Source organism: Tribolium castaneum, chromosome 1 (genome assembly GCF_031307605.1).
Source record: "Tribolium castaneum strain GA2 chromosome 1, icTriCast1.1, whole genome shotgun sequence".
Taxonomy (NCBI): domain Eukaryota; kingdom Metazoa; phylum Arthropoda; class Insecta; order Coleoptera; family Tenebrionidae; genus Tribolium; species Tribolium castaneum.
The window spans coordinates 31,491,218-31,518,040 of NC_087394.1; the positions used below are offsets into that span (position 1 = coordinate 31,491,218).

At 35.6% G+C, this 26,823-nt stretch overlaps 2 protein-coding genes and 1 long non-coding RNA gene across 10 annotated transcripts in view; 1 reads left to right on the forward strand and 2 right to left on the reverse strand.

The window, feature by feature from the left end:
* Positions 1-866: 866 nt before the first annotated feature.
* LOC135267944 (uncharacterized) lies at positions 867-1,988 on the reverse strand. Its single transcript, XR_010336376.1, has 2 exons — positions 1,847-1,988; positions 867-1,794 (listed from the first exon to the last, which is right to left on the reverse strand). It is a non-coding gene; the product is annotated as an uncharacterized LOC135267944 (long non-coding RNA).
* On the forward strand, positions 1,371-8,700 carry LOC658568 (uncharacterized protein). Its single transcript, XM_964945.4, has 11 exons — positions 1,371-1,541; positions 1,590-1,799; positions 1,849-2,223; positions 2,277-2,473; positions 2,521-2,901; positions 4,772-4,931; positions 4,989-5,486; positions 5,539-5,778; positions 7,935-8,122; positions 8,168-8,390; positions 8,437-8,700. The coding sequence occupies exons 1-11, from the start codon at positions 1,371-1,373 to the stop codon at positions 8,602-8,604; spliced, it is 2,811 nt and encodes a 936-aa protein (XP_970038.1). The 3' UTR covers positions 8,605-8,700.
* Positions 4,903-26,823, reverse strand: part of LOC100141824 (uncharacterized) — an 88,740-nt gene continuing 66,819 nt past the window's right edge. For 5 of the 8 annotated variants that reach the window (XM_064356267.1, XM_008192652.3, XM_064355744.1 and 2 more), the window contains 3 exons: positions 14,239-14,410; positions 10,383-10,444; positions 9,901-10,329 (listed from right to left, as the gene is read on the reverse strand). In XM_064356267.1, coding sequence (XP_064212337.1) covers positions 10,007-10,329; positions 10,383-10,444; positions 14,239-14,410 — 557 coding nt within the window. In that variant the 3' untranslated portion in view covers positions 9,901-10,006. 8 annotated transcript variants of the gene reach the window in all.

A 26,823-nucleotide genomic window follows, 5' to 3' on the forward strand; every position in this document is an offset into this window, starting at 1 on the left:
ACGCGAAGAGGTATAAATTAATTTCTCGAAATCCCGAAAGATGGCGCTCGAAGTTACAGGTTTCTGTAATTCGTGTTAAAAATTTTAGACCTCTTCGCGTTCCTATGATCCTGATACGAAATCTTGTTTCAAAAATTTTCATGTATATTTGAAAAAAAATTTACCTCTTCAACATAATAAAATAAATTCTTGTTCAATAAATGAAAATTTTCGGAACAGGAGTTTGTATCAGGATCATAGGAACGCGAAGAGGTATAAATTAATTTCTCGAAATCCCGAAAGATGGCGCTCGAAGTTACAGGTTTCTGTAATTCGTGTTAAAAATTTTAGACCTCTTCGCGTTCCTGTGATCCTGATACGAAATCCTGTTTCAAAATTTTCATGTATTTAACAAAAAATTTACTTCCAACTCAATTAAATAAATTCTTGGTAAATAAATGAAAATTTCCGGAACAGGAGTTTGTATCAGGATCATAAGAACGCGAAGAGGTATAAATTAATTTCACGAAATCCCGATAGTTTGCGCTCGAGGTTACAGGTTTCTGTAATTCGGGTTAAAAATTTTAGACCTCTTCGCGTTCCTATGATCCTGATACAAAATCCTGTTCCAAAAATTTTCCATGTATTTAAGGAAAAAATTACCTCTTCAAAACATAATAAAATAAATTCTTGGTAAATAAGTGAAAATTTTTGGAACAGCAGTTGTGTCAGGATCATAGGAACGCGAAGAGGTATAAATTAATTTTTTGAAATTTCGATAAATGGCACTCGATGTACCTACAGGTGCCTACCTACCTGTTTGTCCCAGTTTTTGAAAATTATCACATTCCAGCTATATGGTCAGGGGGGAAAAACAAAAAACATAATTTGATAGAAAATTGTATACTTTATTGAGTGCCAAAGCGACTATTAATTATAATTATATACTACAACAATTTGTACATATTTTTTCCTACCGAAAAGTGAGTTATCCTGATACAAAATTTTCGGTTTTGTTGGATTTCTAATAACGTGAACAATTATTAAAAAATCTTGACACAATATTTTTTACAGAAATCTGTAGTAATTAGTTTCCTGTAAAGTATCTAACAGACAACCTTTTTTACAGGAATCTGTAATAGTGATTGTTTAATAACAGGTTCCTGTAAAATGTCAACACAATATTTTTTTACTGGAATCTGTAATAATGACTATGTAATTACAGTTTTCCATAGAGTATCTAGTACACTCATATCTATTGCGCTAGATGACGCCACAACTCAAATTTTGACATAAATATAATTAACCAATTTTTGTGTGGTTATGTTTAACTTAACCTAACTTTTTACAAACGGCATGTGAAAAAAAATTCAGTTCCACACAGTTACAAGATGGGTTTAACAAAGCAATACCTAAGATACGTCCCGGCCGGCAACTTTAATATAATCGCGAGCCAAAACTGCAATCTCAAATTTGTCACACTTGAAGGACAAGAAGGAAGATTTGTGGCGGTCGGTGCATGCGAACATGTGATAATTTGGGACTTGCGACTCGGGGAGAAAGTTTGTATTTCTTGGTTAACAGCCATTCCGTGATGCACATTCTTCCAGGCTCAGGTGCTCCCAGGAGAAAAGGCCACAGTGACAGCCATCTGTGCCAGCCCCAATAAAAGACACCTAGCGGTCGGTTACTCCGATGGCAACGTCCAAGTCTACGATTTGAAGTCGGCCGAAGTGATTAGCATTTTCTCAGGCCATCGGTCAGAAGTCACAACTTTGGCTTTCGATAGTTACGGACACAAATTGGCCTCAGGATCTAAAGTAAACTACTTAGTCATTTTAATTAAAAATAGTAAATGATTGATTACAGGACACGGACGTTATCGTGTGGGATACGGTGGCCGAAACTGGGCTTTGTAGACTCTCAGGTCACAAGGGCCCAATTACCCAAATCGCATTCATGTCCCAACACAATATCTTGATCAGTGGCTCCAAAGACAGCTTCGTCAAATTCTGGGATTTGGACACCCAACACTGTTTCAAGACACTCACAGGCCACAGGACTGAAGTCTGGGGCTTGAGTTTGGTTAAAGACGACCAGTATTTGGTAACAGGTTGTGGGGACGCAGAATTGAGGGTTTGGAAGTTATCACAAAAAGACCCCGATTCTGAAAACAAGAGCTCAATTGACCATTTGACATCAACGTTGGAACTCATTGATTTACATGAATCAGACGACTTAAATGTACAATAATTGTGTTGGAATTTAATTACACTCTAATTTACTATTGATTTTAGCACCCTTTACAATGTCACAAAATAGGGTCCTTGTTGAGAGCGGGCAAAGGCCGAGTGGTCTCAATGTTCTGTGACGGCAGCGGTCAAGTGATTGGCTGCCACGGCACTGATACACAACTGGAATTATTTTATTTTTGCACAGACGATGAGGCACAAGTGCGTTTAAAAAAACGACTCAAGAAGGAGAGAAAGAAGAAGTAAAACTTGTCGATAACAATTCTGTTTTTAACTATATTTTATTTAGCAAAGAATTGGAATCTAACGACCAAGACCAAGAGACGCAAAGCCAGGACTTGCAGCTGACTTTAAGGGATCAAGTGAAACGATTGGTTCCAATCAAATTACCAAATAAACCCAAGTCGTTGGATTTGGTGCTTGGAAATGGGGGCGAATTGCGAGTCTCTGTTAATTTATCCAACAACACCGTTGAATTGTACACAATTCAGACGGCTGTGAAAAACTGTGAAGCCACGTGTTTGAGATCTATCCTCAATCAGGGACATCACAGTGAAGTTAGATCTGTTTGTTTCAGTAATGATAATTTAGCGATTGCGTCCGGAAGTGCTGAGGCCATCAAGATGTGGAATCGGCCTTCGCAAGCCTGTCTCAGGACGGTGGAAACAGGGTGGGTTGGTACAATAATTACCCAAATTTTGTAAATTTCATGAACGTATTTCGTCAAATTTTTAATTATTTGAACCTGACATAATCGAAACTAATTTTTTATAACAAACTAAAAGTGAATAGGATACTGTGTTCTTATTCGTCACTGAGCACGGCTGAAAACAGTAACCATACGTGGCGAGAAAATTTTTATTCGGATGTTTAGAAAGTTGATGAATTTTCGGGGCTTTACAATTATTGCATTGCCTACACGGAATTACTATTCTATCTATTTTTGGTGCAAGGAGCAAATGTTGATAAATTAGAGATTACGAGAAAAACACGAATAACGCATGACTGTTCACTCTTTATTGTAAAGTTATTAAAGAGAGACATTGAAAAGACTACCTTTTGCAACAATTTATATTTAAATGTATCACCAGCTGTTTATGTTAATCCTAACAGCAGTTCTGTGGATTCACTGAAGTATTTCATAATTTTTTTCAATGGAAAAGGTCACACTTTGTAATCAAATCTTTTTTACTTTTTATCCACTTTCAAATTCCAACAAAAAATCGAAAAATTGCACAAGCAAAGGCAACACACTTAGTATTTAGAACCACATACTTTTAAACTAACTCACTCCAATTTAAGAAATTAGCAACATACACGCAGAATTACTAAATAATTCATTAAATGAGCAATTACGAAAATTTCGTTTCGTCACCAGAGGAGGTCTAGTTATTTTTATTCCCGAATATCGCCTGTCCCAGGATCAAAAAAGCTTTTAAAACTGTTCATCATTCAAATTTGAGTGTTTGAACTTGTAGATCCAAAAAAATGAAGTAAAATAAAAAGATTTATTCATGATACGTTCATGAAATTTTTACAAGACTTTTGGCAATGTTTTAGTTAGATTACCTAATACTAGGATGCGACATGAGATACAAATAAAACATCCCAATTTGTCACTAGGTAGTTGTTGCCAGTCGGTCTAACTTTTAAGAGCAAGAGCAATGAAATAAAAAATGATTGTAGTATTTAAAGAAATAAGCGCAAGACCAACAAAATATGTACTAAATTCTGAATAATAGTAGTTGCTTGAACTTACCTTTGAAGAAAACTAAGGGGAGCGAAAGCTAATGCAAAAATCCGTCGTCTGAGAGACCTTGTACGTCTTTGGGGCACTTTTTTTAAAGTAAATTTTATTCTCCACAACGTTCTTTGTTACATTTTTGTATCTTTAACCGTATTCGCAACGAAGCGCAAACTTAAAATACGTGTGACAATTTTAATCGCCAGTTTTTCTGAGTTAATTAAAACGTAAATACACATTTTCCAACTAATTGTAATCGTAGCCAAGAATGTAACAGACTAATTCCAGAAAATATCATGTATTTTAGAAGAGTCATGAAATGAAGTTCAAATTATTCAATTCTATTGATAACAAGAGATAAATAGTTTTTGCAAATAACTTTCAACGACTGAAAAAGGTGTAGTTGAGTTTAAATTAATTTAAAACAATTTTTGGGTTCGGAAAATTGGGCGCTTTTGTATCTCGTCTCGCCTTATAGTATGTTCTCTGTACTCACGATACAGCTTAACTCCTTGTTCCGATACGATTGAAGTGCTAAAGCTTGCCACACTTCAGCCAATTAAACGTGCCTTCTAACTGCTATCTTCCGGCATTCGCTCGAGCAGTTATGCGTCCGCAAGTCATGATAGATTGTGCCTTTCCATCGCAATTGTTTCACTTTCGTGTTATTTATCTCGTTAAAACAATTTAATCTCGAATGTGTAGACATAAATATTCTAGAAAAACAAGCGAAGATTTTCGTTGCGTGTCTGAATTGTTACACTTACTGATTACAAGTTTTTCTAACAAAAAACAGGTACATTTTATCTTGCATCTTTGTCCCCGGCGATCGTCACGTCTTGGCAGGTCTGAAGAATGGCACTTTGCTCATCATCGACATTGCGGCGGGGGATATTTTGGAGGAGATTCCCGCACACAGCGACGAACTCTGGGCCATTTGTTTACAACCAGACCAAGTATTTAATTGATCACAAAACCAAAACTTGTAACTCTACTAACACTAATTTTTAAAGAGGGGTTGTGTGACTGGAGGGGGCGACAAGACCGTCAAATTCTGGCAATTCGAGTTAGTGGTCGACGAGAAAAGCGAAAGCAAAGCCAAAGTGCTTTCACTCCTCCACGTCAAGACGCTGAAGCTCGAGGACTCAGTTCTATGCGTCAAAATCTCGCCCAATGGCAAATTCATCGCAGTGGGGCTTTTGGACACGACAGTCAAGATATTTTTCGTCGATACTTTAAAGTTTTATCTCTCGTTATACGGCCACAAACTGCCAGTCCTTTGCTTGGACATTTCGTCCGATTCTGCACTGATTGCCACAGGGTCAGCTGACCGCAATGTAAAAATCTGGGGAATGGACTTCGGTGACTGCCACAAGAGTATTTTTGCCCACGACGATTCGGTCACTGGGCTACAGTTCGTTCCGCGGACCCATTACTTCTTCACCTGCGGGAAAGACGGGAAGGTCAAGCAGTGGGATGGCGACTCTTATGATAAAATAATAACGCTTCAAGTAAATAAATAAATTTTTGTTGAAATGGGAAAGGGGTAATGTTTTGTTTAAGGGACATGCGGGTGAAGCGTGGGCTTTGGCCGTGAGTCCAAACGGCCAGTTTGTGGTTTCGTGTGGTGCAGACCGCGTTTTGCGACTGTACGAAAAGTCGGAACAGCCTTTGGTGCTCCAAGACGAACAGGAGGAAGAAAGAGAGCAACAGGAAGTGCTCGCAACGGGGGAACAAACGGTTATTCCGGGTCAGAGTGGCTTGAACTTACCTTCGAAGAAAACTGTGGGGAGCGAAAAGGCCGTAAGTACAACACTGGCGGTACGACCCCAACAACCAAATGTTTGGACGAAATCTCGTTTTATTTTTAATTATCAAGCTGGTTCTAGTGCAACAAGACTTTATTCATAATTTGAACGGTTTAAAATTAAATACTACGTAAGTGTTTTTTGTAATTGTTTCTCTGATTTTCAATTAGTTATCAGACAAAATATACAAATGTATGGACGCTAATATATTTACCACCAAAATAAGCTTTGACTGTCAAGTTTGCCAAAACAATTATTACGTTTTCAATTATTAAAAAATAGCAAAAAAGTTGGTAATTCCTACAAGGTTCTAGAGTCTAGAGGACATTCTGTATCAAAAAACTGTTAGAAAATTGAATACGGACAATTCACATACTCACTACTGTTCAAAAAAAGCAGAGAACTCTGTGGGTAAGTAAGTAAGTAAGTAAGCGATAGTGGAGATACGAAGATTGGACAAAAGACATACTTATTGATAAACTTTATTTGATCTATGCGATGAAGATTCTGAGTTTTGAAAACTAAAGTAATGACCAAATATTTTATAAATAACTGTAAAATGAGCCGTCTACACTCACTCATACGAGAGCGAAAAGACAAGCTTGAAGTTCGAGGGCTGTGGTTATGCAACGAGCGTATGCGAGTGCATAGACACCCGAGAAACTTTTTTTGTTGGAACTTTTTAATTTAAAACACGTTGCTGTGGGAAACGTGTAAAATAGTGTTTATAATCTAGGATTCAGATATAAAAAAGAAGGCTAAAAATGTTACGAACAAAAAAAGCTATTTCAGATTTTATTGTTTTTTTTACGAAATTCATTCTTTCATACAGAAAAACTATACAAAAGTTTTGAGTTTTCGATGTATTTTAATTATTTTAATATATTTCTAGTGGGTAATTAGATTATTACAGTGATTTACATAAATCAGATGCAAAACTCATCCAACAGGCGAGATAATAAGCAAAACTCGCTCCTTTCTTTTTGTAAAGCTAAATTTTTATTTTATTCGGGAGCTACAATTTGTAGTTTATGACATTCGATTTTAAAAAAATTATAAAACAAAAATAATTTTCCGTAAATATTTCAAAACTACTTGATAGTGAAAGGGAACATATTTAGTATTGTCAAGAAACGTATTTTTATTTTTTTTTCTTTATTGATACAATATCTAGAAAGTAAACTTGGCCAAGAATCGGCGAATTTGTTAGAAAATGCTGTTATTTGGGCTTTTTTAAATCATTTAAGTGCGGTTTTTAATCTGAAAGTTTAGTGTTTATTGCTAGACCAGGTGGAAAAATCGGCAAATAAAATCATAAATGATGTTTTTTACTTATTTCGATAAATGTTATCAAAAGTAAGACTAGAAAGTAACAAACTCTAGTATAAAAAAGTGTTATTTTTTAGATTTTGCTAAACTGAAAAAAATCTTTAATTGGGACGGAAATAATCTAACATTTTCGTTGAAAACTTACTAAATTCTGCCAAAATATTAGATGTACCTACATTTTTAAAGCATTTGCGATTATTCTAGTTAGCTTGTTAAGCGAAATTTTGAGAAACATATAAGCCGAAAAAACAATGCAAAAATAAAAGAATACACAACATTTGACAGAGAAACTGCAACAGTCACGTGGATGAAGCGGCACAATAAATTTGAGTTCCATAGTCAACTTGATGACTTGATGGACAATCATTTTTGAACACATTGTACTATCGAGCCAAATTTTAGTTTTCCCTTCAAAGCGTTTTATTTTACGTTTCAAAGAGTTACAATGTTTAGGATTAAGCCCCTATTAACTATTAACTACGAAGATTTGGATTTACCTGAGGATAATTGTAAAAATTCATCAAAATGGTCGTCACGTAATATCCCCACCCCTAACCATAGACAAGTCCACACTGACAACAAATTTTTGCTAAAACACTAACGCTAAACGATTATTAACACTTTAAAGCGGCACTACACAGAAATAATCCCGAATCTTTAGCACAATACGTTTTGAATTCGAATTTGAAGAACCACAGAACATGACAGGTGCAAAATCGGCGTAGGAATACTACCAACTTAACACAACGCACTAAGCACCCCGCTAATACGCAAATTCTAGTGACTTTAATGTTTCCAGGATATTTAAAGTTTAAATTTTAGGCTGAGAGCATTCTGGAGTGTTTGGAAATTTGCGAAAAATACAAGGAGCAGTTAGCGGAGCACGAGGCCCTCCAGGCGGCCTCGAGCCGGACGCTGGCGCCGCCGCAGCCCCCTTTGCTCATGCAAGCCCTGGGTGTGTCAACCCCTGACGACTTCCTCTTGGAGACAATCAGGAGGATCCGCCCCAGGTTGCGCCCCGTCCTTTAATCCAATCATTCAATTGTAAATTACAGTGACTTGGAGGAGGCGCTTCTGCTGCTGCCGTTTAGTTCAGTTTGCGAGGTGTTGCAAATTCTGCCGGCCTTGATCGCCAGAGGCGACCAGGTCGAATTGGTCGGGAAAATTTGCATATTCTTATTGAAGTTACACCACGCACCCATTGTGGCCAACCACACGCTGCTCGTAACGCTTAAACAATTGCAAAAATTGGCGTTCGCCAAAGTGCAGGAGCTGAGGGTTAGTTTTTGCGGAAAAAATCGGCTGTTTGTAATGTTTATTTCAGGACCTTGTTGGCTACAATTTGTACGGTATGCAGTTCATTCAGAGGGAGATTGAGGCGGCTGAAGGGGTTCAGTTGTTCCGCGACGCCACTTTGGAGAAGAGGAAGGGCGACAAGAAGCGCAAACAACGCGAGAAGTTGAAACGGTCAATGATTGTCTTGAATAGCTAGTGAATTGGATTGAAAGGGTTGTTAGCATAATATTTTCTTATTATTGTTTTTAAGTTCATTACATATTATGTGAAAATAAACAAATCAGTATTCTAACATTTTTCAAATTATATACAAGTATTTAGACGAAAGAATAAAAATGAGGCCAAATTAGAATGAGCGCTTACAGAGAAAAGAGAATATAACTATTAATATATTAATGATATTAATACTTGTTCGATATATTTTGTGGAGCCCAAACAAAACGTATCAGAAAGCATAAATAATATCATGGAGTGAAATGGTAATGCGATTGTGTCGTTTGGGCTGCACAAAAGATACACTTGGGCTTTGGTTTGGGGGCGTAAATAATCATTTACGGCTAAACAACTGGCAAACGTATTTGGCCTGATACCAAAATCACAAATATCGGCGGAGCTTGCTAAGTAGGTACACATCATGTTAGAATACTTGGATAATTTAAAACAATACATTGGGTTAAGGATATTTGTAGTTTTGGTATGGGAACGCGTCTCTAAAATAATACAAAAGTTTACTTCAATAAGTTAGGAACCAAGTGCTTACAATAAATATTTAAATTACTAAATTACATCTCATATTATTGCCAATAATTGCGAATGCGAGCATCCGTTATTGGAATAAGTTACTGTATATCTACATTTATACAACAAGTTCGTTCGTTCATCGGTGTTGTAGTTATTGATAGCGTGTACGTAAAAATTTACGAAAAATATCCATTTGATGTACGTTTGGTGTAGGTACTTATTGCTATGCTACATTCGACTAATCACTGCTCAATCCCATCAACATACTTGCACGCCTATCAATAAATCAGCTATAAAAATCACTTATTAAATCAACAATTTAACAATAACAACGTTTGTTAGCGAGGTTTGAATAAACGATACATCCGGGAATGTAATATTTCAACAAACTAAAAAGGATAATAATTTAAAACCACTCAATCTGCACGAATAGTTCGAAAACATACGTAACTGCGTATTATACAATTTAATTAAAATACCTCGGCGAGGTACCTATTTACATATAATTCATTTAAATAACTTAATAACTTAAAGTTCAGACTTACATATATCAGACTTGCTGTACAAATACACTGTTGTGACACAGTTCTGCTCACTGAGAACGCCAAGTCATAGCTAGCAAAATCGGAACAATCCAAAAAGTCGCATTCGGACGTAGGAATTTCGCAAAATGTTTGACAACATTACTCCAAACTGTAGGTTCTGCCAAAGGATTGACAATAAGCTGCACGGTGTGAACGAAAGCTGCGTATAACAAGTGCTACTCACTTCTGTATTTGTTGGTTTACAAAGGCATAGTTTGATTCTATAACACATTAAAGCCGACATCACTGTTAATTTGAATAGCAGTTTGCTAGCTATGCACTGCACACGTCGCGATTGATTGGAAGCGTGTATCGCTGCGACCTGATCACGTTCCAACTGACCTCCTTCGAGTCGCCCGCTTCTTGCACCGCCACCGGGATATCCGCCGGCGGACTCGTCCGCCATCGGGTGCCGAAGGTCGGCGTGTTCAAAGGGGTGCTGTGTCCGTCCACGCAGTCCGTGCTCGCACGACTCATTTTATTATAGCGTTTATACTGCAGATACACAACGACGCACACTATCACCACTAAAAAAACGGCTATCGTCGCCCCACCGGCTATACTCGCCGTTTCCAACATGAACCTTCGTTGTGACGCTGCAAAAACACAATCAGAATTTCACTCGAAAATTTACAATCACTATACTTACGTAAATATGAACCGTCTAAATCTTTATATTCACATCTAGGACCCATGTAACCTTCTGCACACCTGCAAGCAAACAAATACAACTTTAATTATCGTAAATACGCGGCGTTCGATAAAAATTTACGATTGTTCTAACCTACAGTTTATTTTATAAATGGGATAATGTACTATTAAGGCGCGTAATTAATTATAGTCGCAACTGTTAATTACAACCAGCCATAAACCAAATAAGAATCGTCTGTCAGAAGATAAAGATTAGTCACCTGCCTCAGATTTCAAGTTAAATCAAGACAAACCTAATTAACTACAATAAATGCAACAAAAAACTAACGCAATTATTGAAATGGTCCGTATACATTTGATAATACAGTTAACAAATCAAATGCTAGGATTTAAATGCTAACAAAATAAATATTCTTGAATCTTAATAAAAGCTAGAAAATTACTAACTAAACCTGAAAATTTTACAGAAAAATAATCCAGTCTTATTTGACAAAATCTCAAATAGAAAAAGATAAAACAACAACTTATGTAATTACTGACTGAAGGCGCTATGTGCCTAAAACTTAAATTTACCATATATTATCCATAAGCCTTTTTTATTTATTTTTTTTTCTCATTTACGGCTAAACTATTCTAAAAAATGGAACTGTTTTGATCCAAACTTATGCAAAATAATCCTGGGAATCGATTGGCATCGACAAAATTGCGAAATTATCAATAGTTTTTTTGGTTATGAATTTTTTAAAATTTTACCAATTTTTGCATTTATCACCAATTTGCTCAAAAACTATTAGTCGGAGAACAATAACCTTTTTTGAAAAAAGTAGATAATTTAAAGAGCTTTCCAACGATAATACACTTTATGGGGTTATCTCTAATAGTTCCGGAGCTATTGCTCGAGAAATGTTCCGGGTACCCAAAACCGACAAAAACTGCGACGAAAATTGAAAAAATCAAACATAAAAAAATCGAACATTTGGACTTTTTGTAGACTTTTAACAACTTTAGTGGAATGTTAAGACATGTAGAAGTCCATAAAAATTTGCTGGAGTTAGTTTAAAAAAAATTTTTTTTTCACCTCTTTGAAGGTAAGTGTAACTCAGGAAATTTGAGCAAAAAAATTGAAAATTTTAAATTGCGTGAAAAATCAGTATAATAGAGAAAAAAAGCCGGTGAATCCAATGGAACAAACCGCACTGCTCTACGACTTTTAGTTTTCGAGTTATGAATTTTTTTAATGAATAAAATTTTTCACTATGACAATGGGCTAAATAAATTTAGGCAAAAAAAATTAAATTTTTAATTCTTGTGAAAAATCGATATAATATGTAAAATGAGCCGGAGAATTCAATCGAACAAACCGCAATGTTCTACGACTTTTAGTTTTTTTTTATGAATTTTTTTAGTGAAAAACTTTGATCGCCTCTGTAGCCGGAACCGTTGCCCGGAGCGGCTCCGGGTTTGGTCGAAAAAATAGATAAAATTAAGCGCTATCAGATGGTTTTTTGTTCGTTGCTCTAAGTCTTACAGTTTTTGAGAAAAACGCAAAAAAAGGTTTCCATTTTCACTTTTTTTCAATTTTCAATCGCCAATTACGGCGAAACTATTAAAGATATCGAGAAACGGAACAATGGAGGATATCCGGAATAAAAAACTCTACAAAATGGCATAGGACTCAAGGCGATATCTCGCAAAAAAAATTTCCATTTTCAAACGCCGATTACGGCCAAACTAAAAGAGCTAGGAGAAAACGCTTTTTTAGACCGGAAAGAGCACATCAAAATCTATAAGATAGAATGGTTTCATTTGATTTTGAGACACTTTAAAAATTGACCGATTATAAGGGGGGGGTGTTAACTTTTTTTTAATTTTGTTTATTTTCTCATTTACGGCTAAACAATTCTAAAAAGTGGAACTGTTTTGATCCATAGTTATGCAAAATGATCCGGGGAATCGATTGGCATCGAGAAAATTGCCAAATTCCCAATAGTTTTTTAGTTATGAATTTTTTAAAATTTTACCAATTTTTGCATTTAGCAGCAATTTGCTCGAAAACTATTAGTCGGAAAACAATATTCTTTCTTGAAAAAAATAGATAATTCAAAGAGCTTTCCAACAATAATACACTTCATGGGGTTATCTCTAATAGTTACGGAGCTATTGCTCGAGAAATGTTCCAAATACCCAAAACCGACAAAAACTGCGACGAAAATTGAAAAAATCAAACATCAAAAAATCGAACATTTGGACTTTTTGTGGGTTGTTAAAACATGTAGAAGTCCATAAAAATTTGCTGGAGTTAGTTTAAAAAAATTTTTTTTCACCTCTTTGAAGGTAAAGTGTATTTTCAGGAAATTTGAGCAAAAAAATTGAAAATTTTAAATTGAGTGAAAAATCAGTATAATAGAGAAAAAAAGCCGCTGAATCCAATGGAACAAACCGCACTGCTCTACGACTTTTAGTTTTCGAGTTATGAATTTTTTTAATGAATAAAATTTTTCACTATGACAATGGGCTACCATAAATTTAGGCAAAAAAAATTAAATTTTTAATTCTTGTGAAAAATCGATATAATATGTAAAATGAGCCGTAGAATTCAATCGAACAAACCGCAATGCTCTACGACTTTTAGTTTTTTTTTATGAATTTTTTTAATGAAAAACTTTGATCGCCTCTGTAGCCGGAACCGTTGCCCTGAGCGGCTCCGGGTTTGGTCGAAAAAATAGCAAAAATTAAGCGGTATCAGATGGTTTTTTGTTCGTTGCTCTAAGTCTTACAGTTTCCGAGAAAAACGCATAAAAAGGTTTCCATTTTCACTTTTTTTCAATTTTCAATCGCCAATTACGGCGAAACTATTAAAGATATCGAGAAACGGAAAAATGGAGGATAACCGGAATAAAAAACTCTACAAAATGGCATAGGACTCAAGACGATATCTCGCAAAAAAAATTTCAATTTTCAAACGCCGATTACGGCCAAACTAAAAGAGCTAGACGAAAATGGTTTGTTCCATCGTAAAGAGCACATCAAAATCTATAAGATGGAATAGGTTTCATTTGATTCTGAGACACTTTAAAAATTGACCGATTTTAAGGGGGGGGTGTTAACTTTTTTTTAATTTTTTTTATTTTCTCATTTACGGCTAAACTATTCTAAAAAATGGAACTGTTTTGATCCAAACTTATGCAAAATAATCCTGGGAATCGATTGGCATCGACAAAATTGCGAAATTATCAATAGTTTTTTTGGTTATGAATTTTTTAAAATTTTACCAATTTTTGCATTTATCACCAATTTGCTCAAAAACTATTAGTCGGAGAACAATAACCTTTTTTGAAAAAAGTAGATAATTTAAAGAGCTTTCCAACGATAATACACTTTATGGGGTTATCTCTAATAGTTCCGGAGCTATTGCTCGAGAAATGTTCCGGGTACCCAAAACCGACAAAAACTGCGACGAAAATTGAAAAAATCAAACATAAAAAAATCGAACATTTGGACTTTTTGTAGACTTTTAACAACTTTAGTGGAATGTTAAGACATGTAGAAGTCCATAAAAATTTGCTGGAGTTAGTTTAAAAAAAATTTTTTTTTCACCTCTTTGAAGGTAAGGCTATTATTACTCAGGAAATTTAAGCAAAAAAAATAAAAATTAAACAATCGCACATGTAGTACAAATTAAATTCGTACAAATTTCTAAACCGTTCTGACGAAAAACTCTATAAATCATTGATTACATCGAGTTTTGTAAACAGAACTAAAACCGATATTTCCCATCGGATTTCCTGAGTGGTCGACTAGTCTTAATGTGGGGAAAAAGTAAACAAGAGACGCAACTTTTGCGAGCCACTTACTCGCAATTGTATAGGAGGGAATCGCCAATTTTGACGGTAAAGCACGTTGCTCCGTTAAGGCAGTACCAGGCCGCGTACGCCGGCGGACATTCGTACGTGTGGAATGTGATGTTAGGCCGTGCAGTAGGTGCTGGAGGCCTCGGTTTCGGCGTGGTGCGTGACGAACACGCATCTGCAACAAAAAGAAAAAAACTGCACAAACATGCGAATAGAAAAAACTCCAAGTCGCTCCCATTAGCCATATTTCATGACGATTTACCAAATTAATAACAAAACAATAGAATTTATCGACAATTCTTAGAATCCATACATAGCCAACAATAGAGGCATTAATTTGGACGCATCTAATCAAACAGGCACCGGTCATTGAAGAGGCGAAATGTAGACAACGTCCGATCATCAATATTCCTGCTGTCAAGTGCAGTGTTTCCGTTTGTGCACTTGCAACTTATTTCTTTTAAACTTAAAACATGATAGGACGTGACAAAACTAAACTTGGCGCGAATGAAAAAATGAGACAATGACTGTAATTTTTTTCATCGTCTGGTCAAATTTGTACAAGTGTCGTTCAAGTCCTACGTAAACGTCGCATGACTACGATAATTTGAATCTAGTTTTTACAAAAGCCTACACGAATCGGTCTAGCTAACCATATAAGTTTCCAAATTTCACAATATCAAGTATCAAATTATCTCCAAAATCAATAATTTGACCATCAATATTATGTTTGTGGTGACAGCGATGACCACTTTATAACTCGTGTAGGATTAATAATAATTACCTCGTCGTGTAGTCAAACTTTTATGACTTCTCCCAATTTGATTTAATTTTGATTAATAAATAAATTCAGATAAAACAAACATAATTTAATAACAATTACAAGGTAATCAAACTAGCTTTTATTGACCTTACTGGCACTGAATTAGTTAAATCGCGTGTCACTTTTAACTGATAAAACTTTAACGAATTCATTCATATCGCAGCGATAATTTGACAAATTGACTGTTGTGATTGGTTTATTAGCTCAGCCTTTCGGACCAGATTTAATAACAGCAACTGCCATTCCCATGCCATTACTTATAATGATGACCATCAATCCCCTAACTAAACTAGGGTATAGCCGTAATAACCACGCACAGCATAAACATGTTGACATGGAGCGCAAATCTCTGAGGCACATTTTGTTGTGAATTTCACGGGAATCCTGAGCGACACAATGAATGGACATCATTCAAACTGACGGATCGGATTATGCACTAATCCACTTTGACGACAAACGACCGTGGAGCTCGTCCAACAGCACATAATGAAAAAATGACCAGCGCCTGTAATTAACCCAATAAAGATCCGCTCGGTATGCGTATTCTCGCAAGAAGGCGCTCTGTTATTAGACTGTGATTTGTGAGAGGTTCGATTAATTTGCCGCTGCTACCTGCCTCCTACCGATATCTTTTACACTGCGTCGTCTTCAGGAATGTACGTTTACGAATTCCCAATAAAACAGGTGCTTGGCTCGATTATGAGGGAAAATTTTACGATAATTTATGGCAACTTCGAACAATTTCTGACTCGTTAAAGTTTTCCCATCAATTAATAAGATGATTCGAAAGCGTTAAATCACAACACTAGTTAATTGCCATTAAATGCTTTTTAATTTTTTTAGAACAATTCTTAAAACAAATTTGTAAAAACTGACTAATTTCCGCCATAACTGCCATCAGAATTTTTATTGTCTTATTAAAGGCACTATAAAAATGTCCAATTCACACTTTACAAGGTTCTGATATTTATGTAGGTATACGGCTGTGTGGTTGTGTGGTTTCACGTATCCAAAGGGAAATATTACGAAAAAAAGTTATATAAATGTCACATTATGGAAACTAATCTAATAAAATAGAGACGTTCTTCCATATTTTACTGTCTCTGTGGAATGTCCTACAAGTTTCCAAATAATTACTCAAACTCAATGGAGTTCTGAAGGACTATTTCAGCTTGTAAACTTACTCCTATAAAAAGCTACCAAAACTTTTCCCATAAATTGTGCTTTATTGTATCACGGAGTAGTTTTCATACTAAATCAGACTATTGTCAGAGTTCTTGAAGTATTCCTTCTTTTTCAAAGTAATCCAGTTTCAGGACAAATAAGATGCCACAAGCATTGTAGTTATTTTAATTTAGTTGAGCGAACACAAATAACATAGAAAAATGGTTCTTATGTCTTCCAAATCTTTTTTATATTATCTCATAGTCTGACAATCAACAAATCAGCAGAAGCTTTGTTAATCAGTGGCCAAAAATTGTATTCATTGTGATGTTTAATTTTGTTGCAGAGCAATAGGTTTTAACTATTCTTATTACAATGAAATTTTTAATAAAGTAAAGTGTCTGAAGAGAATATTTTTGCCTCAACTTAGGATCAGATTCTAAATTTGATAAAAGCTTTGGGAATGGTCAACTGAATAAGTGATTCTGTAATGCGTTATGATTTATAACCATTCCCAAAGCTTTCAGTTTTAGAATCCTAACTTGTGCGCAAAAATCTGTTACTGTGACAGAAAAACATTATTTTTTACTTTTTAGGGTATCCTTTAAATAAAGGCTTTAAAAGAAAACTTCGGATTGCATTGTCACGCAGATTACGTAAGTGTGCAAAATTTCAATTCATTCGGACAACAGGAAGCCTCTCAAATTTGGCTCGGAAAATATGTAACAGACAGACAGACAACAAAGCAAGTTAAATAAAATCTTAAGTAAAATAAAAAGTGTCAGAGGAGAATATTTTTGCTTCAACTTAGGATCAGATTCTAAATTTGATAAAAGCTTTGGGAATGGTCAACTGAATAAGTGATTCTGTAATGCGTTATGACTTGTGACCATTCCTAGAGCTTTCATAAATTTTAGAATTTTAACTTGTGCGCAAAAATCTGTTACTGTGACAGAAAAACATTATTTTTTACTTTTTAGGGCATCCTTTAAATAAAGGCTTTAAAAGAAAACTTCGGATTGCATTGTCACGCAGATTACGTAAGTGTGCAAAATTTCAATTCATTCGGACAACAGGAAGCCTCTCAAATTTGGCTCGGAAAATATGTAACAGACAGACAGACAACAAAGCAAGTTAAATAAAATCTTAAGTAAAATAAAAAGTGTCAGAGGAGAATATTTTTGCTTCAACTTAGGATCAGATTCTAAATTTGATAAAAGCTTTGGGAATGGTCAACTGAATAAGTGATTCTGTAATGCGTTATGATTTATGACCATTCCCAAAGCTTTCAGTTTTAGAATCCTAACTTGTACACAAAAATATGTTACTGTGACAGAAAAACATTATTTTTTACTTTTTAGGGCATCTTTTAAATGATGGCTTTAAAAAAAACTTCTGATTGCATTGTCACGCAGATTACGTAAGTGTGCAAAATTTCAATTCATTCGGACAACAGGAACTCTCGGAAAATTTGGAACAGACAGACATACAACAAAGCAAGTTAAATAAAATCTTTAAAAAATTACAGCTTCTATCCTTGCTAGTTGAGCCAAGACCTTGGTAAAAATATTTGATGACCTCTGCAAAGTGTTTATGCGACATAAAAATACGGGTAATTCGGGGTGGAAGGAATTGCCTCATCGCCTACATTAATCCACTTTATTCCACTTTATTTTACGGTTAAAAATACCACCTTCTGGCACCCCAATTTATGGCCACGTGGCGTATCATAATTTCGCAGATTGTGGTTATTTCAAACCCATTTCTTTCTTAATTTAAGTAACGTGAAAACGTCCAGATGCCTTGCTGCATCTCCAATTTTAAAGAACGTCACCGCTAATTTCCACCCTTCGCATCATTTAAAAAAGGAAACTTTTTCCTCCAGTAAACAGATGCTCTAGGGGTGGTGTGTGTGCGTCAAAGTTGGGGTCGCACGATTACCTCGTATCAGAAAATACGCGGTTATTCTTACATTTTCCTGAATGGAAAAAACCTCAACTCTCAACTCGATACCTATCATTATTGACACAACGAGCTTATTACTGTTGCGTTTGACCCTCGGCACGTGTTAGACTATTCATTTACCAACACCATATGCCTCTGGGAAAAAATTGCTTTTTATATTAAGAGTGTATAAAAGGCGGCGCCTGTGATGGCGCGAGCCATATGGTATGCAAGAAGTGACGCTGGGTAGAATAACATCGTAGGTCTATGGGCTACAACCTGAGCCGCCCATTGTTCCTTGGGTCAAGAGCGGCGGTCATTTCAGTGCGGCTATTGTTGACCCAAACTTTCCAATAAGCCCGATGAAAAGATCCTCTCATTGCCCGGATTAATGGATGATGGGGATGGTTTTATTAGGACGAATGGGGCGATGGGGGATGTCCCTTTATGTCAAACGGTAACAATGAAACATGACAAACGGCCTTTTCTCGCACTGTTTTGACACAGCCCGATGATCGATAACCGCATTTTCCGCACATAATCACGACTAAACAATTCGGTTTTGTTCAATTTGTCGCGTACAGATTGTGTGCCGATAATAATTACAAAACAATTTCGCTCATGTTGCAATTAATCAAACGAAATTAATTTCGCACAAAGGCTATTTTTAATGTATTGTTCGTGACTGCAATTAAAAAAAGGCTCGGTTATGATAAATTTTATGCAGTTTGAGACTATTGTCTGCGATTTCTTGTTGGTGCTTAGCATAGTCATCCACACAATGTGACAATTAGACGCAACTATCTGCGGAAAGCACCGAGTCGGTGCGTTTATGAACAAACAATTCACAAAAGGAAAATAAAATTGCAAAGCAAACCAAAATGAAGAAAATGTAATATTCAGAAAGAAGAAGGCATTCACCACGTTCGGCTTATGTAAAGCTTTAAAGCCAAATTATCTTTTGCAAGAAGAAAAGTACTTGCACTTCAAAAATTGGTTATATTCTTTTGATGTGGATGTTAATAAAACGAAAATGAAGAGTTTGAGAGCTGAACTATTACAGCCACTTTGCACAAATTTTTAGATTTTATTTTCAGTTTTTACAAACACTATCAGTAGAAAAAGTGGATTTTTCTTTATAAGAATTTATTACCAGTCAAATTGTTTGCCACCTACAATTAGAGCCACATTTTTGAAATTTAAGTACGAGCAGGAAAAAGAAACACAAAGTGATGACGGACGGGACACAAAAAAGACCTCACAATCGTTATAAAAATCTGTAAATTTAAAAGGCACTAATTTTTGCAACTATTTTTGGAGTAAAAGGTAGAACTTGCTAAACTTTTAAAAGGACAAAACCGAAGAATAAGGCAATGTGCAATGACTTCTGATTAATTTACTTTTTGTTTACACATGACGGACGGGACAAAAAAATCTTGTGTCTGAAAATAGCTCTAAAAAATTTATTCAGACAGGTTTTAATTATGAAAAACTTTAACAATATTAAAATTAGACAGTGGAAATTAAAAGTTCCTGGTTTTGTTTAACAACGTAAGAAATAAGAACAACATTTGATGTTAAAAAATGTTTAACAGTTGTATAGTACGTTACTATTTTATGTTGTCGTCTACAAGACAATGTATGTAAATTTTAGAATCCAGTGAATTATTCAATTTATATTATTATCTTCTCTCAAAAAAATAAACCGAATCGTATATTTTAAAAGAAACTTAATATTAATAAAATCATTTTGAAATTTCGGTGTCAGGTTGCATTTTTCCTAGAATGGCTGACCTCTCAATTAATTTAAAACTTTCGGTTTTTGTAATAAAAGGGAAATGATAAAAAAAGCACTACTACAACTTGACAAATTTTAGAAGAATTTTGCAATTAATTTACGCTTTAATTAAATAATTCATTAATAATTTTATGCACACTTTTTTGATAAAAAACACAGAAAAGCAAAATTGGAGATAGCTTCTCCAAAAAATTCGCAAAGCACATACTTAAAAAAACGAATCGTGTATTTTGAAAGAAACTTAATATTACTAAAATCATTTTGAAATTTCGGTGTCAAGTTGCAATTTTCCTGGAATGGCTGATCTCTCAATTAATTCAAAATTTTTGGTATTGGTAATAAAAGGGGAATCAAAAGTAAATAAATAAAAAAAAACTACTACAACTTGACAAATTTTAGAAGAATTTTGCAATTAATTTACGCTTTAATTAAATAATTAATTAATAATTTTATGCATACCTTTTTGATAAAAAACACACAGAGATAGCTTCTCTCAAAAATTCGCAAAGCACATACTTAAAAAAAACGAATCGTGTATTTTGAAAGAAACTGAATATTACTAAAATCATTTTGCAATTTTCCTGGAATGGCTGACCTCTCAATTAATTCAAAATTTTCGGTATTGGGAACAAAAGGGGAATCAAAAGCAAATAGATAAAAAAGGGACCAATACAACTTGACAAATTTTAGAAGAATTTTGCAACTAATTTACTCTTTAATTAATTAATAATTTTATGCACACTTTTTTGATGAAAGAAAAAAAAAGCAAAATTGGAGATAGCTATACGATAATAAAAATTGGAACCAAAGTACGTCAAACAAATTTTTTCGTATTTGGGAAAGTTTCACTTGAATCAGTTCCGTATTTAAATCATGGCCAATTTATTCAGAATCAGAATAAAATAAAAGTGAAATTAATTTCCTAGTGCGTTTAGAAAGAAGTGAGAGTGTTTTCGAGGTGCTGTTCACTCCAAAGTCCGACGTCCTTCTATCATCTGCTGACAATTGCTTCGAGGTAGGCCAAAAAACCGTCCCATAAATTCGAGTTTATTTAGCAAATTAGTAAAAACACACCGTCAGCCATCTGTGCCGAATCCTTGTGCACACCCACCTTGTCGGTAAGGCTTAGAAATCGTGCCGGCCTGCAATTATCGATGTCCAATGACAACATTGACGTACTAATCGGCTCACGGACCGTGTAGACAGGATAATTTCATAGCGCCCGCCCGCAACACATCATCTTTTTTTGCTCTCTTTTATTTCTCCTCTTCTTAATCATCTCCATGTACCTATATGTTGGTGCTTTATCCAAAACGCGGCGGCCGAGCTGCCATCGACTCTGGTAATTCTGTGTGATTAAAGAGTAGTTTTTTTGCTGGCATTTTCTTCGTTTCGGTCCAACAAAGATTACTTGCCAACTCGGGTAATTTATGGTTGCCGAAAGTGGTTTTCGCCTTCTTCTACTCTGATTATCAAAGGATTACCGGCGCGGGTGGCACTCTAACATCAAAAAAATATTTTTTTTCGTAAAAAAAACCTAACTATTTTCAATACTCGCCAATTAATTTGTGGCGATTTGAATAAAAGAAAATAAATTTTTAGACATTTTTTGCGGCTTGCTTTGTCGTGGTGTGGAATGTCTCGATTTCCGTGTTGCCGGTGCAATAATTAATAATCGTATAAGGTATACATTGGAAATTTGTGATGACCACCGTTTAGGAGCCGTACCGGGGACCACCATGGTGGGCCGCCGGTCCGAATCAAACAAGATGAAATATCGCGTGATAAATAAAATAGAACCTAGCCGACAAAACCTATTGGATGTGGAAGCACTAAGCAGCGCATTCGTTTACCAACATGATGGAACTGAACTCCGTTGTTGCAGTATATACCATGCAGCATGCCGTCCTTAACAAGGACCACCTACTACTGCATCTGCGGCGTTTGATTACAGGTCCGGATTCGCTCTAATTATTCAACGGTCACGCACAAATCATAGACTCTCTCGTCGTCCGTTTAGCCCCCTTATTGATCACTGTTTTAATTAGCTCGGGAAAAAATACGTTAACCCACGCCCTGGATTATTCGTAATTTCGTAATTAATTAGAGCCGAAAGTGTGGGACGCGGCGACGGAACAATCAACGAGACGTGAGAAATTTTTTCTTCTCTTCTGTTCGATCTTGTTTGTCATAGCGGTGGTCCTTGGAGCTTGGAGGCGCCGCATTTTCGATAGGTTTTGACAGAAGCCCGCTGAGTTCTTCGCAAAATATAATAGAGCCGTCGGCCGATTAATGCGCGACGGGTTTTACAGCATCGAGGTGGGTGTTTTGTTACCTCTTTAATTTCCAGTTACGATACAAAGATGCCGAATTAAAACGACAAATCATCTTCTAATGACGCGTCATGGTCAAAAGCGCATTCCCAGTCGATGGCAAAAACCACCAAAAAACATGTCTATTAAAACGTAGTTTAGTTTTTCACCGGAACGGCTATCGCACTAGGTGGGACGGGAAAATCTTGACCTTCTTACTAAATTGGAAGAACAATCACCTGAACATTACACGAGATTGGGCTACCAATCAAAAGGTTATCGGCTCCATCTTTATGATTATGGTCTGTCATATTAAAGACGTTTTCGGCCGGATTTAAAACAACACAACAAATACGTCCCATAATAATAAACAATAAAAGTTCTGAAACAATTCTCACCTGTATTATCGCTAATTACAAATTGGCTCTAATAATAGCTCTTTTAATTTAATTAATTTCCCATTTATACTTTCCCACAACTTTAAATTAAAAACTACTTTTCAATAATTAAATACACCGTTCCACATACGTGGTATGGATGACATAACGCCTGATTGCGGCCCTGTGCCACGTTTGACACATATTTTTAGCAGTGAATAACTCTGCAAAAATTAATTCATAAACTACTCCATAATCGCAATAGAATTTCGCAATAAACTATTAAAATAGTCGATAAACAACGCAATAAACTTGTTAACTGTGAGAAGACCAATTTCCTTTTGAATACAAATTGCGTTCGAACTAACGGGCATTTTCTAAAAAAGCATGATTGTACCTGGAACAGTTTTTATATAATTCTATCCACGATAAACTGTTTATCTTGGTCAGGCTCCAATATGACGTAAATTCTTTCAGCTTCCCATTTATAGCCGAGAAAATCAAATACGAATTCCAAGTTACCGGTCACGTTTTGACCATAAAAGGGAGCATTACCGAATTGCTGTGGTTTTTACCGAACCTTCAGGTATTTTTATTGAAAAGGTGCGTGTGATCTAGCTTACGACAACCGACATTTTTTTTAGTACAAAAGCATTCGCAAATATTTGTATCATTTCCACCTAATCTAGGATTCTCGTCCGAAAAGCGGTACTTTTCAAATTTACCAAAGTCGTTTCGCATTGGAATAGGAAGTGTACGGACGTGACTGAATGCAAGGTAGGTGATAAACCCACCGCCAATACAAAATAACTGTCAAAAACCTGTGCATGCTATTCACTTGATGTTCCGAGAAAAATTGTGATGGTGCATTTTACAGGTCCTCATTACCCAACTTTCCCAGCTAAAACATGTTGGAGGGTAAGGAGCTTTCAAGCTTCAGCGAAAATTTTTCAGCAGAAAAGCACTTCTCAAAAAGATAAATAATTACGTGACAGCTCCATTCTCCAACTATTTTAGATTACTTATAAATAAACCCAATAAAAATTATTAGAAGTAAAAAATCGTATCTCCATCATTATAAGTTTATCTGCTGGAATCAGTGTTATTTTATTATGTGACCGAAATTATATAATTAAATTAATTGGTTAATTCTCAGACTTCCAATGAATGCAGGCTTTTATTGTGTCTATTATAAATAATAATAATTATATTTCAAATCGGATTTGAAGTAGGATACGTACCCAATGAGCAACTACCGTAAAACCTCAGAAAAAATTTGTTCAGTTAATTTAAAATGCTTTATTAAAGTTAAAGGAAATTGTACAGTCGTATCACTCGTAGTAACAAGCCTTAAATAACAAGCCTTTTTTTTAATTTTTTTTTAATTAAAACGAAATACCATTGATTTTTATTTAAATAGACATCAAAATATAACGATGGACAACAAGTTTTAAAGGTTTTATTTTTTTAAGAATCATTTCCAAATTAATTTTATTTTATACAGGGTTATTCACAAGTGCCGTACAATCTCTCGAGTGCTGATAAAGGACACAGGAGTTCCTATGACATAAAATTGTTTAAACCTTCTTTCATATATAGCTCTTCAAAGTTAAATTTGTTAAGTTAATTTTTTTGTTGCTTCAGATCATATTTTTTTGACTTTAGTTAGCGGAAAAAACAGCTCTTGCAACATTTTAAACAAGTAACTGTTGAAAAAAATCAACAATTAATCTCTTGTGATGTACAAAAGAATTAAAAAACTTACAAATTCGACAATAAATTATTGACGTCCAAGGAAACAAAAGAGCAACAACCATCGATAACGTTGTTACGGAAAATAAGTTAAAAAATATATAAAAAATTGTTGCTTGAAAAAAATCTGACTTAATTTTTGTGTTAAGTTAACGTCTCTTATCATTTATCACCATACGAGAATTTGTTCGATACTTTTGAATCATCCTCTGTATAGTGGAAAACAACAATAAAAACTTTTTTTTGTAATAAAATAAGCAAAATAATTTTATTATTCCATGCTAATTAAATAATGTATATCTTGTGGTGGTTATTTAAAAAGTTTTGGTCAATTTGGACGTGATGGCAAATTTTTGAGTACATTTTTAGAATCTTCATAAAAAAGTATGTAAGAGACATTATTAGACATTAAAAAAAGAAATTATGGTGACAAATGTAGTAGAATAATACTTGTTATCACTTTTCGGTCTCGATACACTTAATTTTCGGGTTACAAGAAATTCATTTCAATAGAAAGGTGACTTTCTTGGTATGTTTTCACTTCCTTCTTAAATAAGGGACAATTTTCTGCCTTCCTTAGTTTAAACTAGGGTCTCGGAAACAAAACAAATTTCGAATTTGCAAAGTTATTTTAACTTATTTTTTAAAATGAAAAACATGCATTGATGTGCCACTTATTAAGCAAATGAGTGCCTTTTCTTTCAAAATATCAAACGCGTCCGAAATCGCGCAATTAATCGACAGCCACTTAAAATCCATCTTGATAGTGAGTTCGCTGGCGGCGTCGTTGCTATCTCGCATCGTATTTGTCTGGATTAACTCGTTAAGATGACAAGGGCGGTGTGAACCTTCGGACAGTCGGATGGTCGCAGGAATGCGAGACGAGATCTTGGTTTAATGGAATCGCTCCGTCAACAGTTAAAACACAATTACGGGACCCGGGTGGTAATTGCCCGGCACCGGGTGGCGTGAGAACATCACTGCCGGTGTTCTACGACGGCGGCGCTCTAATTTATGGCTCACTGTCAATACGATGGCCGCGTGATCGTTCCCCATTCCTCCACTTTATTACCTGAACTCGCTCCTGACATTTACGGCTCCAGTACGAACCGGCGCTCAATCCCTTATCAATTAAGCAAAAATCCCAAACTCGAATCATTTTATCGGCTCGTTGGGCTTCGATTATGTCATCGGGAAGGGTTAATCGATCGAGGATCGTTATGTGCGACGATCAATCAACAGGTGAGAGGAACAAGATTAATTCGAGTCGATTCGTCACCATTGTGGATGGGGTGGAACGTTTGGGCGGCGACTTCTAATGAGTAGTCGCCGCCGTCGTCGCCGATCGTAATTCGTTATAAATGATAACATCAACAGTGCCGGTGTCTGTGACATGTCGAAGGTGTTCTTGTTTTTCAATAACGATCGCGCCCAGATTTATGAGATCTCCCACAGGTCTGCTTCGGAGACGACACGACTGACACAGAACCGCTGCATTCCAACAAGTTTCCTCCAATTAGTCAATATCTTACGGCCTGTTCGAACACAATACCCCAGCAAGTGAAACGTGATCTCATTAGAAAAATTATCGTTAATAAAATAAAAGTGAACGGACAAATTGCGAGTTTCCTGCTGCCGGAGCGATACTCCGGAGGCGGCTGGGGCGGACACAGTCCAGGTAAATCACTGTACAAAACACACATTTCCTTCTCTGTGGTCACAGTGGCGGCGCTACGCTGGGATACGTCATTTCCCTTTCCGGCTACCAGATGCCCATTGACTTACACACCTGTAGAACGGGCGGAGAACTAGCCACCGGCTAGTCTAATTACAAAAATTGTACAATTTCGGCTTGTTACGTTCATTCACTGTTTTGGTTACACTGCAGGAAGTTGTCGTGCGGTCTTAACGAGACTAGTTTTATGACCCGTAATTAGGACGATGTCTATAAAATCTAATTACCCGACTTTTTAGGCACTCATCGCTTTACGACACGTAATTTTCCCAGTCATACGTAATAACATTGATTTTACATACCTAGTTATTATTACGAAATATTTACGATTAAATAAGCATGTTGATTACCATTACAAAAACTTGTTGAGGTGACTCCTAAACCGCCACAATCGTTTCTATAAATATTTGATTGAACAACTAATCCTATTAAAAGTTTCCCAACCAATTAACTTTCACTATTCTACTAACACATAAATTTTCAAATTACAAATGGCCAGCTTCTGTGGTTCGATTTCGCAACAATTTTCCACCCAAAAATGTGTTCAAGCAAATGGAAAACCAACTCTTATTCTTGTTAAATTTCTGGGTCAGGGGAGCCGCTAAAAGTGTAATAATTACACTCACAGTTAACTCTGTGACAATTAAAAGACGAAAACGATACGCTTACGGATTGCGGAAACA